The following is a 15,681-nucleotide window of genomic DNA, read 5'->3' as shown; positions in this document are numbered from 1 at the left end:
GCACCCAGGAGACAACACGCCATTCTGGTGTCTCTTTTGCGGCCACAGAATCTCCTGTCCATTCCCTAACTACTGAGTCTCCTCTCACTATTGTTCTGCCCGACTTTACCCTTCCTTGCTGAGCCTCTAGCCACTAGCCAGACGGCTGCTGATTGCCCTGATAGGGCAGCCCTCCCAGCAGTATCCAAAAGGGTATATTTGTTGCTAAGCGGAATAGCCACTGGGAACCTTGTATGGACTGCTTACTCCCCTTACTTCTCCAGGTGGTTACCCATCTACTATGTGAAACCTTTACTCTGGGTGTGACCACCACAGTAAAACTCTCTTCTATGAGGTTCTCGGCCTCCTCGATGATCCTGTGTACACCCAGCTCCACTCCAGTTCCTTCACCTTGTCAGGGAGGAGCTGAAGTTGGAGACACTTCCGGCAATGTAGTCATCGGGGATATTGTTAGGTAACCGGAAATCTCACATCTCATAGGAGGAGCATTTCACTGCCTTAACTACCATCCTGCCTACACTTGATATACCTCTAATTTCTCATGCTTAAGGTCTAGCCTGCACTTGTTCTCACCGAAGCCTGTTGAGCCAAAGCCTGGCCTCTCTAACACTGCCCACTCCAACAATGGCCACTCTGATTGCCTCACTTCCTTTAATTGGCTCTTGCCAAGTGCCTAAGAGATCATCATGAGAGCAGCCTGCTGAAAAATTCCAAAAGGTCCCAAGCTCTTTGTAAAGCTTGCGTGGTCTCACCAACAAATGACTTCGCGGGATGATAGCAGCCCGCTGAAAAAGCGCTTCCAGCACCTTAGTCAACAATATAAGAAAACAGCAGCAGGCATAGGACACCTGTTTCTTTAAGCTTGCCCTGACATTTGATATGATCATGACCTATCCACCCCACGCCTCGACTCTCCTCGATGCCAGATATCCGTAATCTTCAATGCCTCAAGCAACGCTGAGTGAATCTGGAGACTCGATAAAGCATAACAGTTCAGACTTAGAAATTGGTCACATGCCAGACGAGGAGTGTTGTCAAACTTCTATGTTCTACTTTGCTTTCAAAATTTGATTCCATTGAAATCAATAACATTGATTTCAGAATTACAGCACAAAGTACAATGCATTATTTGTTTCTATCACATCTGAAATCCTGTCTGCCCACTACCCTGGACCCTCATCAAGTTGCCTATCGCACCAACAGGTCAACAGAGGATGCCATCTCCACGGCACTTCACTCTGCCCTGACCCACCTGGACAGCCCCAACTCTTACGTCAGAATGCTGTTCATTGACTTTAGTTCAGCATTAAATACTGTGACCCCCTCCAAGCTGATCGCCAAACTTCACCAGCTTGGTATCAGCTCATCCCTCTGCAATTGGACCTTGGACTTTCTGACTAACAGACCCCAATCTGTTAAGTTAGACAACCTCTCCTCCTCCACTCTCACACGTGCCTCAAGGCTGTGTGCTGAGTCCTCTTCCGTACTCCCTTTTCACCTATGACTGCATTCCTGTATATAGTTCTAACTCCATAATCAAGTTCGCAGATGACACCACGGTGGTTGGCCTCATCAGAGGGAATTACAAGACAGCCTACACGGACGAGGTCCAGCACCTGGCCGCGTGGTGTGCCGACAACAACCTGGCCCTTAACAACCAGAAGACCAAGGAGATCATTGTGGACTTCAGGCATGCTAGGAGCCACATTCACATCCCATCTACATCAATGGAGCTGTAGTCGAGCATGTATCAGGCTTCAAATTCCTTGGTATCCACATTTCCGAGGATCTCACCTGGTCCCTGAACTCCTCCATCCTGATCAAAAAAGATCCTGATCACATCCTGATTTATTTCCTGCACAGAGCATCAAGAAAGCTCACCTCTGACCCAGGATACTGACGGACTTTTACCGCTGTACCATTGACAGCATACTCACCAACTGCATCTCAGTGTGGTATGGCAATTGTCCCGTATCGGACTGCAAAGCACTCCAGAGTGTGGTGAAAACTGCCCAGCCGATTATCAGCACTCAATTGCCCACCATTGAGAACATCTACCATTAATGCTGCCTGGGCAGGGTGAAAAGCATTATCAAGGATGCATCTCACCCTAACCATGGACTTTTTACTCTCCTTCCATCCGGTAGGCGCTACAGGAGCCTCCGTTCCTGCACCAGCAGGCACAGGAAGAGCTTCTTCCCTGAGGCTGTGACCCTGCTGAACCTCACATCACAGCGCTAAGCAGTATTGCACCCATATTGTACTGTCTCAGTACTTTTATATTTGTGTGCTGTAGCACTTTTTATTCACAGTTATTTTGTAAATCACACTATTCTTTGCATTTCTGGTTAGATGCTAACTGCATTTCATTTGGCTTTGTATCTGTACTCGGCACAATGACAATAAAGTTGAATCTAATTTAATCTAATCCATGATATACAAGTGAAGATGGATTTCTAACTTATTAAGAAGTAAATTCACTGTTAAATTCCCACTTCAGTGGAAATCAGTAGAATGAATATTTGCTACTTTTCATAATTAATGGCCCCTTAACAGACATGGCTAAGAATAATTTCCTAATAAAATCCCAATGTATTCCAGTTAATTGGGACACTTCGGAACCAGTACATTTTGGCCCAATTAAGAGGCTGCCCCAGTTAGCCGAAGTTTCATGGAAAAGGTTATAAAGGTATAAAAACCACCAACTAATTTTAATTGAGAATACTACAAATACTACCACAGCACTATAAAACTGGGTATTAGTTCCTAATAGTTATTGACAGATGGTATGCTGCCGTGTTCTTTTGAATAACTGTAAATAACAAAATCAGCGCCATCACCTGGTGCAGATAAAGGACTGCCTTCATACAATACTTGCATTGATGATTGCATCATCCAAATCTTTTTTCATTGTAACATTCAAGATGATTGTTGATACCTTCAAATTCTTTGTAGTTCCTGACTAAGCAATAAATTTCAAGACCTTGGCCTCAGTACCACCTTGTGCAATTGGATCCTCAGTCAGATTGGATTGGCAACAACATCTCCTCCACAATCTCTATCAGCACAGGTACACCACAAAGCTGTGTGCTTAGCCCCCTGCTCCTCTCACTTTACACTTATGTATGACTGTGTGGCCAAGCACAGCTCCAATGCCAGTTTCAAGGTTACTGTCACAGGCCGAATCAAAGCTGGTGATGGATCAGAATATAGGAGGGATATTGAGAATGCGGCTGAGCGATGCCATAACAACAATCCCTTACTCAAGACCAAGGAGTGGATTGTTGACTTCAGGAGGAGGAAACCAGAGGTCTATGAGCCAGTCCTCATTGGGGCATCAGAGGTGGAGAGTCAGCAACTTCAAATCCCTCGGTGTTTTAATTTCAGAGGACCTGACCTCTGCCCAGCACGCAAGTGTAATAATGAAAAAACATGGCAGTGCCTCTACTTCCTTAGAGATTAGTGAAGATACGGCATGACATCGTCAACTTTGACAGACTTCTATAGACGTGTGGTGGAGAGGATGTTGACTGGTTGCATCATGGACTGGTATGGAAACACCAATGCCCTTGAACAGAAAATCTTATAAAAAGTAGAGGATATGGCCTAGTCCATCACGGGTAAAGCCCTCCCCACTGTTGAGGGAGTGCTGTCACAGGAAAGCAGCATCCATCATCAAGGATCCCCTAACACCCAGGCCATGCTCTCTTCTTGCTGCTGCCATCAGGAAAAATGTATAGGAATCTCAGCACTCATAGAAGCAGGTTCAGGAACAGTGATTACCCCACAGCCATCAGGGTCCTGAACCAAAGGGGATACCTGCACTCACCCCATCACTGAACTGTTCTTAAAACCCATGGACTCACTTCCAAGAACTCTTCATCTCGTGTTCCCAGTATTTATTGCTTATGTATGTATTTGTTTATTTTCCTTTGTATTGACACAATTTGTTGTTTTTTGCATATCGATTGTTTGTCTGCCCTATTGGATGGAGTCTTCCACTGATTGTATAATGTTTCTTGGATGTATTCTATATGCCCTGAAGAAAATTAATCTCCAAACCTGAATGCCTCAAACCACAGTGAGCAAAACAGTTCTGAACTGTCTTACTGCTTATTCAACCCAATTATCAATGGCAAAAATCACTGTTTTTTTGAACATAAACACATATAACAGACATTATTTAAAAACTGTTCACTCTAAGTGAGGTGTAATGCCTAATAACCACAAAGTGCATGCAACTGTCGCTAGTTAGAAGCTGTTCGACAACCGTCTCCTGTCCCAGTTAAATGGCTATTTTCTCACTTATTTTTATTTCATTAAAAGTTGTCCCAAGTAAGAAGCTGCACCAATTAATTGATGGCCCAATTAACTGGAATCCACTGTAACTGCTTAAAATGCTTATTCTATTAAAAACAATTTCACCATGAAAGATTTTCAACGGCTGTTTTCTGGAATCACTGCACAGTGTTATAAGAAGACTGGAGTGATATTTAGGTTAACTAAGTAAGGAAGGCAGATTTTCTTTTCTAAAAGGGCATTTGTGAGCTACATGGTATTTATGAGAATCTTTCACTGTGATACAAACTTATTTAACTGACTTCTCACATTGCCAATATAGCAGCTGAAATCAAATTCACAGGATTATTAATCCAGGATCTGGAATACTGGTTGAATTAATTAATTACTACATTATCACACCATCCAATTACCTCCGATTTACTTGATCATCTCAGGCAACTTTGCAATCTCCCACTGCTTGCTAGATAATTTTTCAGCTAATTTTGGAACAATGCATCTCAGGGTAATTAATTTTATAGGTAGTCTGTGCCCCTGGCACTATTCCAAGGATGGCAGATGTTACTCAGTTTGTTCTCTTGTGGTAGAGTGACTCATATGAGACAGCCTTGTGAGTGGAATGTTGATAACTAGAGCTCAAACTACTGAGAAGAATCCCCAGACACTGTGCTGCTTTTATAAACAACTGTCCAACTTGCTACGAAGATCCATGTGCAGTACCCTTATTAATTTGTGGCTTTGAAACAGCAAGGATATATGTCAAACACGCCAATCCTGATCTTCAGTATATATATCCCGAAGAGTGTTAAACTGCGGAATTTTTGCAAAGTTCCCTCTCTCTCCCACCACCCCCCACCAAACTTTTGAAGACCGTGGGTCTGGAATTATTCCAAAAGTACCAACTCAGCATAAAACATGGCTCAAGCCAGAGAAGCTCCCACTAGTGTGCTGAACCACTGCGTCACTGGATTGACCACTGCATTGACTGGGATGCATAGGACATGCAGGAGTAATGTTAATGCCCAATATATAATCTACCTGGTAAGTACATACACAACCACTAAGTGGATCAATGGGTGAACACCAGCCAAGTAATTATAATGGTTCAATATTATCTTAATACAAGCATAGAACTTTGTCCATTGTTGCATGTACTTCACACTAATATTCATGATGTATTTTACAATGCCTCCACCTATTTATTTTCTCTGTCCAGTATTGTGGTTTTTCTGTCAAACATAATGAGGATGAAGTAAAAGACAGTCAAATCTAACAAACCTGGAGTTAAGGGACATATTTCATTGTATCCACCAAAAGACGAGTTTCGGGTGAATTCACGAGGGTCAATTTTCTGTGGTGTTGCCAATCCAGTGCAGAGAGAAAACCTCCGCCGCAGCACTTGATCCTCCATCATGGCATGTGTTTTCTGTGGAGTAAACAAGAACCAGTGAGTCACCACTAGAGGCTATTTCACAAAAGTGAGCGTTCTTACCAGAACTTCGCAAATTAGACCATAAGGCATAAAAAACAGGAGAGAAGTTAGGCCATTCCACAATTCCATTATGGCTGATTTATTATCCCTCAACCCCATTCTCCTGCATCCTACCCATTACCTTCGATGCCTTTACTAATCTAGAACCAATCTGTTTTAAACGTACCAATCAACTTGGCCTCCACAGCTGTCTGTGGCAGGGAATTCCACTGGTTCCATCCTCTGGCTAAAGAAATTTCTCCTCATTTCATTTCTGGAGGAATGCCCTGCTATTCTGAGGCTGTGCCCGCTGGTGCTCTCCCCCCCCCCCCCCCCCCATTATAGGAAACCTCCTCTCTACATCCACTCTATCTAAGCCTTTCGATATTTGATAGGCTTCAATGAGATCCTGTTCTCATTTTCTAAGCTCATCAAGTACATGCCCAGAGCCATTAAACACTCCTCATTCGCTAACCATCCATCCCAGGATCATTCTCATGAACCTCCTCTGATCTTTCCAATGCTAGCACATCCTTTCTTCCTAATCAACTCCCTAAAGCATACTTGCTCCAACTTAGTGGTCAAGTATGGTTCACAAGATATAAAGCCTGCCTACAAACATCCTGGACAATAGGCAGGGCTAAACATTTTCGCAAAGATCATTGATGTCTTAACAACTCTACCTACTGTTAGCATGTTTGACTTAAATTGAAGTCCGTAAAATTTATCTTCTTTCAACTATGATGAATTTAATATCTTGGTTTTTTTTGCTAACCTTGATTTCTAAACACAGTTGTTGCTTGTAAGATCACAAATGGATGTAAGTAAACTTCCAACTATATTGCTTTGTTTAATTTCTGGTCATAAAAGGAAGCCAGTATTCAGTTCTTTAAGTCTAAATGGAAAGCAATATTCAGCTTGAAGTTAAAAAACCAATAGCTATAGAAAGACTTTGAAGTCATTTTGAAAACATTCCACCTGTGGAAAGTCATGACACCTGTTTTATTACTACTGAAGATGCAATATGAGACAATGGGTTGTTTCATTTGGGGTGCTTCAAGCAGACAAGCTGAGTCTTAAGTTGCCTAGTTCAAGGAAGCTTGCAGAATATCATCTAGCATATTCACAACTGATGTGTTTAAAGTTGGAAATACTCAGCTTTACAGCATTAATGGTAGCAAGTTAAGTTCTATGTCTTTAAAAATACTTTTAGACCATTTGTATTAAAAGGATATCTGAGGAAATATCACATGCTTGTGAAGTCACCCAAACTATAAATGTGGAGAGCAGTTTAGGCTTAATAGGAATGGGACAAGAAACATGAAATAAATGCGGGGTGAATTGAGAATCTATTCTTCTATCTGCGGTTTCTGTGACGAATTATTTATATGTCCACATCATGGTTTTCTTTTAGTTTATAGGAATTGTACTGGGGTTTTGTAAATCCTTTGAGCTTAAGAAATTATTAATGCTTTATGTTTAAGAAATGCTTCATGCTTAATGGTTTATAGTTTAGAAATATTTTGTAATTTGGGAAATGTTTAAGATGAATATCCTCTATGACTTTTAAATGTATTTTAAGAGTGTTTGTGGATTTAAATTTGTATCATTGAAAATAAATGGACTGTGTTTTAAGCTACTTTGTTAGCAGGAATGATCTCCTTGGTTTGGAGAGGGGACTCACCACTCGAACAGTGGGTATTAGCAGCTAAACTCATTGTGGAGAATAAACAGTGAAGTAAACTAGTCTTTGAAGATCGGGTAATGCAGTATAATTTCCCTTTAGTGAGAATATTTATATCTGATGGGCTTTAAGGTCTTTGTTTGAGTTTAGAACTTTGCACTCAGGAAACATCGGTGCCTGATGTGATCACATTGTACCAAAAGTACTATTTTAGAAAAAATTATTATTTTGCAGTAGTCCAAACTCAGAGAGACTTGTCAAGTGCTATGGCACCCCACCTAGTATTATAAACTAGTCGACATCCTGGTTTCCAACAGCTGCACAGGCAAATTAATGTGTTAATAGTATATCAGAAATATGAGATAATACCGCAACTGCTCCTCAGACTGAACATTGATGAATACTTTAGTCTTCAAGTCAGAGACTGGAATGATGAAGGAATAGAACAAAGGGTAGGATGTAGATTAGACAGACCAAACCCCACTGTACGACCTGTTGGACTCAGACCGGCACAATTTGTACCAGAACCAAACAATTCATACCTTGAGACAGTAAATTGGCCTGTTTTAGATGGAAACCTAGCCCACGGATGGGGACCACACGCTTATGTGATAGAACCTGGTGACCTATATCCTGACCCTAGGGATATTGTGTATTCCTTCCAGAAACACGTGAGGTAGCGCCCACACCAGCAAACCCTAGAGGCATTAATTAAGCCTGGAGAACAGATGCTTGAAACGTGCACTGGGATTATTAAAAAGGCTAACTACAGCCAGTGAAACATACAGGGACAGGCTCCTGTACAGGGAGCCGCTGCAGTTCCACAGAACAAACCTCCCATTGGGTTGTGCACTATCGACTATTCAGTTGCTCGCAGTACGTACCACACCGCCAGCTGATGATGAAGGAATTCTGAAGTGGCTACTCCAGAACGCCAGGAGGTTATAGGCCTTCTGGGTCAGTCAGTTCCCCCCAAAATATTCAGCAATTCTTATCACTGTTCTTTCCTATAGTCTGGCTTGGTACCATCTCCACATCTGTTTATAAACAAATTACTGGTGGAGATGTCTGTGGAAGACAGTATTGAGTAAAATAGTCAAATGCATGGCTTAACAACAGCTTATAAGATCAGAGAGCAAAGACAGACTGGAACCTAGTTCATTCTGTAATGTTATCCCTTTACAGAAGTGACTAGGGTCAAGTACTGGAGGGATGTCAGAGGTATTCTTTTTTAAAGAGAGTGGTAAATCCATGGAATGTGCTGTTGGGAGTGGTGGTAGAGGCAGATACATCAGAGACATTTAAGAGGCTCTTAGATAGGCAAATGAATGAACGAAAAATGGGTGGCTATCTGTGAGGGAGGTCTTAAAATTAATCTTGGAGTATGTTAAAAGGTCAGCACAATATTGTGGGCTGAAGGGCCTGTATTGTTCTGTGTTCGTCAATAAATTGCCCTTGCCCTCCCTTCCTATTTCAAACATTAAATCACACTTGTTTTCTTTCCTTGCCCAGTTCTGATGCAAGTTCACGGACCCAGAGCTTTTACCTTGCTGCTCTCTCCACTGGAGCTGCCTGACCTGCTGAGCACTTACATCATACTGGTGCCATTCCATGTTGAGTGACTGTAAGCGATTTGTTGCAAATTTTAAAGAATGTCTGGCCAATAACAAAGGACCAGTTACAAGACCACCATCTATAAGGCAAACAAAACTAACTGTGCCAGTGCAGGTGTGGCAAATTGATTATATAGGCTTATTTCTGGCAACCCACCTTATCCAAAACCTAAAAAGTGTATCACTGGACGACAAAGATTATTCTTCCTGAATACTTTTGGGTGTATCCAATGGATTTTGGGGTGCTGATCATGAAAATCACCATGAAATTTCCTGATCACACACCATTTTCTAAAAAAAAATCCTACCTCCTTTTGTTCTTTTAATTTACAATTCAAGTCAATTGAAATGTTGCCCTCAATGTAAGCTGAAAAGTTTTCTATGTTGTCCAGGCAGGGTGGATGCTGCATGGCAGGACACGTTTCAGAAAGGCTATAAAAGCATCTCATGCATTGCTTTCACATGTACAGTATATTGGTTTTGCGATCACCTTGACGTGTATGTTCCACGTGTATAGCATATTGTGTGTGTACTCATTTATAATAAAGTAATTGTATTATCAGGAGTATTTGTGATAGCAAAATGTCTCACCAATGTTGCAATGGTCACGTACTCTGTACAGGATATATGTGGGTAGTCTCCACGACTTCTTGTAGAGAGACTGCAACCATCACAGCACTCCAAATCTCCATATTCCCTCATGCTAACACCCCTGTCTGCATACCTGCTGACTGAGCGTCTTCCCTCACTGGTAAAGGCTTTCAAGCCCATGAGTGAACAGACAGGCATACAAGTGGGGTACAGCAGTCCATTCCACCTACAATCAAGTGACATGTTGGAGCAAAGGAACCAAGAGATAGAGGAGGCCTCGCAAAGTAGGCTAAAGTAGGCTACACTTGTCCCTGATGTTCAACTGTCTATAAACAAAGTGCTAACTGTGAACACAGGAGTAGACACGAATGTTGTACCTTATTTCTTAATGCACAATGTCCATCTAAGTGCCCTCCATCGCTAAGTCAGGCCGACCATCACCTACACCTGACACAACTCCTCAAAAAAGTTGAGAGACTTCATGAAAATTCAAGAGAAAGCACAAAGAACCTGACAACACGAGTGAATCTGCAGATGCTGGAAATAAATAAAAACACAAAATGCTGGCAGAACTCAGCAGGCCAGACAGCATCTATGGGAGGAGGTAGTGACGACGTTTCGGGCTGAAACCCTTCATCAGGAGTCACCATTCTGGATGAACTTTGGTCAGTTTCTGTTGGTAGAGCAGGAGTTCCCATCCTGGGATCCTCAGACCCCTCTCTTAATGGTAAAACCCTCCTGATGAAGGGTTTCGGCCCGAAACGTCGTCACTACCTCCTCCCATAGATGCTGTCTGGCCTGCTGAGTTCTGCCAGCATTTCGTGTTTTTAAGAACCTGACAAGACGGTTTAGAAACTTCAAAAAAAGGAGACTGGGTCCAAGAAAATAAATTCCATAAAAATAACCTCGTTTCGGTCCTAAATGGAAACCTCCTGGACTTGTTACCCAGGTTATCAATGACAGGAATGTGGCAGCTGAGACCAGCAGGGGAAACACGACTGTAAGTAAAACTGCCTCCGCAGGTAACATCAAACCTGCCCCAGCTGGACTTCTTCCCCCAGAATGAGTGGGACCCTTACACGCTCGATGTTTCTGATGGTGTACTTTCACAATTCATTCTTGGTTGCCGGTTTTCAACATCACATCAAGTCAAATCAAGTTTAATGATCATTCAGCTATACATAACTACACTGAATGAAACGACACTCCCCTGAGCTTGCTGAGAAGATTAGAATTTATTCCCCCTCCTAAATGGTCTTGAAAAAGTGATAATGGCCCATCATTTTCAACAATGCTAGTCCCACTAGAGCGACTGACAGGGTTGCTGAGAAAAGAATTCCAAGATTTAGATCAAACAATGATGAGGTATCCCAGCTATCTTCATATACAGCAATGGCGATCTCCAAATACCATTGCTATTTCTGAATCTACCACAGGGGGTCCCAGGCTTTTTTGTGCCATGGACCAATACCATTAAGAGAGGGGTCTGAGGATCCCAGGATGGGAACTCCTGCTTTACCAACAGAAACTGACCAAAGTTCATCCAGAATGGTTATCAATTCCACACCATCAGTGATGGAATATGTAGCTGTCTGAGTAAGAACACCTTAATTCATTTGTCTAAGCTAATTCCTCGTACAAGTGTATAGCTCAATGATAACTGACCTTTGTAATCATACTTCTCCATGGCACATTTTTAATATCATTCACAAATGAAAGCCTTGTTACAAACACACAGTTAAAAGGTTTTATGTATAAAGTCATTATAATATGTGATTTGGTTCAAGTACCTAAGATGAAAAGAGGAACTGGCAGGTATTCATAAGGCTATTTGATAAAACCTATGTAATAGAAGTTTAGATAAAATAAAATTGGTCAAAGACAAAATATAGAAATCTGTGCTAAGTGGCTATTTTTAGACAACAAAATGGTAAAGAGTGATGTTTCCCAAGAAAATAGATACAAATTAAAAGGCAGAGTTTTTACAAGTCATGCCCGTAGACCTTTGAAAGTGGTGCACTGGATCATATGGAATCTTTGGGTTCATTATTAAAGGTATTGAGTGCAAAGCCAGGGAAACTATGCTGAACTTAAAGCTCGGGTTAGGCCACACCAGATGTGCGTATCTCTTGGCAGAGTAAGTTAGGAAGAATATGAAGGTCTTGGAAGTTGCAGCAGACATTTATCAGAGTGGTTCCAGGAATGATAGGCTTCAGCTGAAAGGTTAAGTTACAGAAGCTGAAGTTGTTCCCGTTGGAGCAAAGGAAGTTGAAGGGATGGTTGACAGACACCTGGAAGATCATGACAGACTTAGATAATGTAGAAAAAGAAAAGCTGCCCACATCAACTGATGTACAATGACTGGATGATATAAATTTGAAGGAAACAACGAATAACTTTTTTTAAAAAAAGCTGAATATGTTAATGACCTAAACTTTGCTGGCTTCAGGGTTTTGAGTTGGAAGAAGAGATGATGAGTAATTTCCAAAAGAAACTATTCTTGCCGGCTGCAGGAACGGAGTGGGGGAAACAGACTGAGCGGTTGGTACTCCTGAGACCAAGTATGAATACGAGGGGTCCAATTTGCCTCTTGCTGTGCTGGAATTAACCTATGATTTAGTGAAAATCTCCCAGAAAGTATTGGGTCTTAAACATTTCCTCAGTGTTGCTGACTGTTTCTCAAGTTAAGTCAATCTGAGCCCAAATTGTCTGTGAAGGAACCAGCCTGTGGGCAGAACCTGTAATCCATCTACACCGCCATGGACAACAATCTCAGCTTTAATCACGGTGACAGTGCAGCATCCCATCAGCTTTTCCTAATGCAGGAGAATGATTATGAGATCAAGTTCCAACATTTGCTTTACTGATATTAAAATATTATTGAAAATCCTAACTGCATATTAATATCTCTGCATCATCAGTCTCAGGAGCAAGCGAAATAAAGAGAACTTAAAAAAAAAACACAGATTTGTTTAAATTTAGATATTTTCCACAAGCTCATTCAGAAACCAATTATATCCAAAACTGCGTGCTTGGTGACGCTTTCAGTTTGGTTTTTCAGGATTAAAATATACCAGGACTCTGAGCTGCTGCTGGAAGTGTCCATGAACAACATTAATAATCGAATCCCACAAGAGCATGAGGTAAAGTTGAATATATTGATAATAATGACTCACACAGTAGAGGGGCAACAGGATGAAATGAATAAATGCACAGAGACTGAATTATTCCAGAAATGCATACTTTAATCTTTGCAGAGGACTGACAGTCTGAATGTACAGCAGCACCAATTTAGGGAGCTACACTAGATAATCCCAGAAATAGATTGAGGACTCAAAGTTTGTTATAAACCTCTTGACTTTTGCTCTCAATGCAGACAAACATACCAAACTTGTGCCATCTGTTCACTCAAGTGATTGTTACATGCAGCCAATGCCAACCATGCCCTTCTATCCCAGGAAGGACCCAGGTTTTATGACTGGCTAGCACCAATTACAGCGACCCCTGAACTTGTCACTGTCATCAGGTGAAGTTGCTTGTTTGTAGCAGAAGATACTGGCGAATCTCACATTTGGAGTACTTTGCAGTCAGCAACCGGAACTAAAGCGTAGCTGAAAATGATACATTCATATCTACCCCCTTACCGTCTTAAAATTCACTTCTCCTCATTCCACAACTTCACTTATGAACAGCGGATGGTGAAACCAGACAACTTGCCGTCCCCCTCTTCCCTAACTGCAACCCCACTGTAAATCTTAGCAGTTGTCTACAAGACTCCACCAAACCTGTTCACTATTTGAATGAGTTTATGGTCTTTCCAGCAGCTTCTTATTGTATTCATGTTGCCTTAATCCAAGAACCAAATGTAACTGGCACAGCAGGATTAGCACAGAACAGATTATCCACGAGAATGTGGTATGAGACATCTTCCTGACTAGTTCAACAGTTCTGGTGAAGATATTCCCACAGTTCTGTTGTGCAACTTGGTTCAAGATTTAGATAAAGAACCAAATGATTTACAGTGGATTCTCGTTAATTGGGGCAACTGCTTATTTGGGACAACCCTTAAAGAATAAAAACAAACCTAGAAAGTAGCTGAGATTCCCTTCATTTATTTATTTGGGACACCATACCACTTAATCGGGACAAGAGAATGTTGCCAAATTATTTATAATTAGTGTCAGTTTCATGCTCTTGTGTGGCTGTTAGAGACTACACCTTGCTTAGAGCAAACAGTTTATAAATAGTGTTAGTGTTTAAAAGAAACAGTGATTTTTGTCACTGTTGGTGAGAAATAAGCAGTAAGACAATTCAGAACTGTTTTGCTCACTGCGGCTTCAAGCATTCATGCTTGCAGTTGCTGGAAACAGCCGGGAGTGAAAATGAAAAGGTTTCACTAATTTAACAAGAATTTGAAGGTATTAACAATAATCTTGAATGTGACAATGAAATGAAGACTTGGAGGATGTAATCGTCAATAGCATTCTATGAAGGCATTCCATTATCTACACTAGGTGTCTACATTGATTTTGTTCATTTACAGTCAATCAAAAGAACATGGCAGAGTATGCTGGATGAATTCCTCTGTCGATAACTATTAGGAATAAATAGTTTTATAGTACTGTCTTCGTATTAGCAATTTTCTACTTTGTTGTGTATTTCATTTAAATACATAATTTGTTAGTTAAATGGTAGTTTGCCTTTTCTTATAAGTTTTTAACTATTTCCAAGAAACTTTGGCTAATTGGGACAGCTGTTTAATTGCACCAAATGTACTGGTCCCGATGTGTCACAATTAACTGGAATCCACCATATTTTCAAGACAAGAAATTGCACATCTTTAAGGGGAACATGCTTGTGGTGATCTTTATTTGCACCTACTGCACTTGTCCTTCCAGAGATAGAGGTGATGGGTTTGGGAGGTGCAGGGGGAAAAGACTAAGCAACTAACCAGGGCATTTTTGTGGCTGGTTTAAATTGCAGTGGAGATGTGCTGGTGATAAAGAAATGAATGCTTAGTGTGTTGGATAGGTGCCAACTCAGCTATTTCTTTCTGGATATTGTTCAGCCTCTTGAGTGTTGCTGGGACTGTCTTTATGCAGGCAAGTGGAGACATTCTTTCTCGTGCCTTGTGGATGGCGGAAAGCTTTTGTATATTCAGAGTTAAACCAGGATAGCCAGCATGTAACCTACTCCTGTAGCCACAGCATTTATAGTTCTAGTCCAGTTAACATTTCTGATGGGGTTCTGTATTGGCAATACTAATAAATGTCAGGGTTGAGTGGAAATTGTCACTGCTTGGGACTTGAGTAAGCAAATGCTTTGACGGTCTGTTTAGGCTTTGTTATGCACAGGCATGGACTATTTCATGCTCTGAGGATTGCAAAAGAAATAAATATCATGAAATCAATAGACATTCTCACTTCTGACTCCCTGATTAATGATAACAAATATTGATTGCTGCAGCAATACTGAGCACTGACCTGCAAATTTCTGTGTGTGCAATCGAACAGCAGCTGAGCACTGAAGAAATTAAATCCTTCCTAATCATTTAGTCTTTCTCCAAGTTGACAAGCGGAAAGCAGAACGTGACATATCTGCAATTAAACGCACTCGATGCACTGGGGAAGCCTCCACGACTTGCTGCTGTCTGGAAAGTGATGTGTTGAGTTCTCTTGGGAAAAGCAACATCAGCGACCTTCACTATGCCACAGCACGCAACAAACTGTAAATCGCTGGACGTGTATGGTATCAGCCTAATGCATAGAAGTTCATGGGGACAGTGACCTTGACAGAGACTCACAATGGTTTTGGAGTTGTGGCTGCAGCAGATGGGCATTCTGCTGCACATGATACAACCACTTCATCTAAATTCTTAGCAACTTTCAAGTTCTGGAACTTGCAGAACTATGGTAAAATAATCCAGGATCAACCAGGAACTAACCAGCAAGAGGTTAGTGATCTCTTTAAACAGCACTGACTTGTTTGGGAGATTCTCCGTGTTTCTGAACATGCAAGCTCGG

The 15,681-nt window shown here is 41.4% G+C and overlaps 1 protein-coding gene across 1 annotated transcript in view; it reads right to left on the bottom strand.

Annotated features, from left to right (window-relative positions):
* The window catches only part of LOC140729479 (oxysterol-binding protein-related protein 5-like), a 131,370-nt gene that overhangs the window by 64,331 nt on the left and 51,358 nt on the right, over positions 1-15,681 (bottom strand). Inside the window, exon 2 of the mRNA XM_073049260.1 lies at positions 5,578-5,725. Within this exon, the coding sequence (XP_072905361.1) occupies positions 5,578-5,713 (136 nt within the window). The 5' untranslated portion in view covers positions 5,714-5,725. The remainder of the gene's footprint in view (positions 1-5,577; positions 5,726-15,681) is intronic.

This window comes from Hemitrygon akajei, chromosome 6, assembly GCF_048418815.1.
Source record: "Hemitrygon akajei chromosome 6, sHemAka1.3, whole genome shotgun sequence".
In the NCBI taxonomy this organism is placed as follows: domain Eukaryota; kingdom Metazoa; phylum Chordata; class Chondrichthyes; order Myliobatiformes; family Dasyatidae; genus Hemitrygon; species Hemitrygon akajei.
The sequence above is the reverse complement of the archived record's forward strand: the minus strand, read 5'-3'. Positions and strand labels throughout refer to the sequence as shown.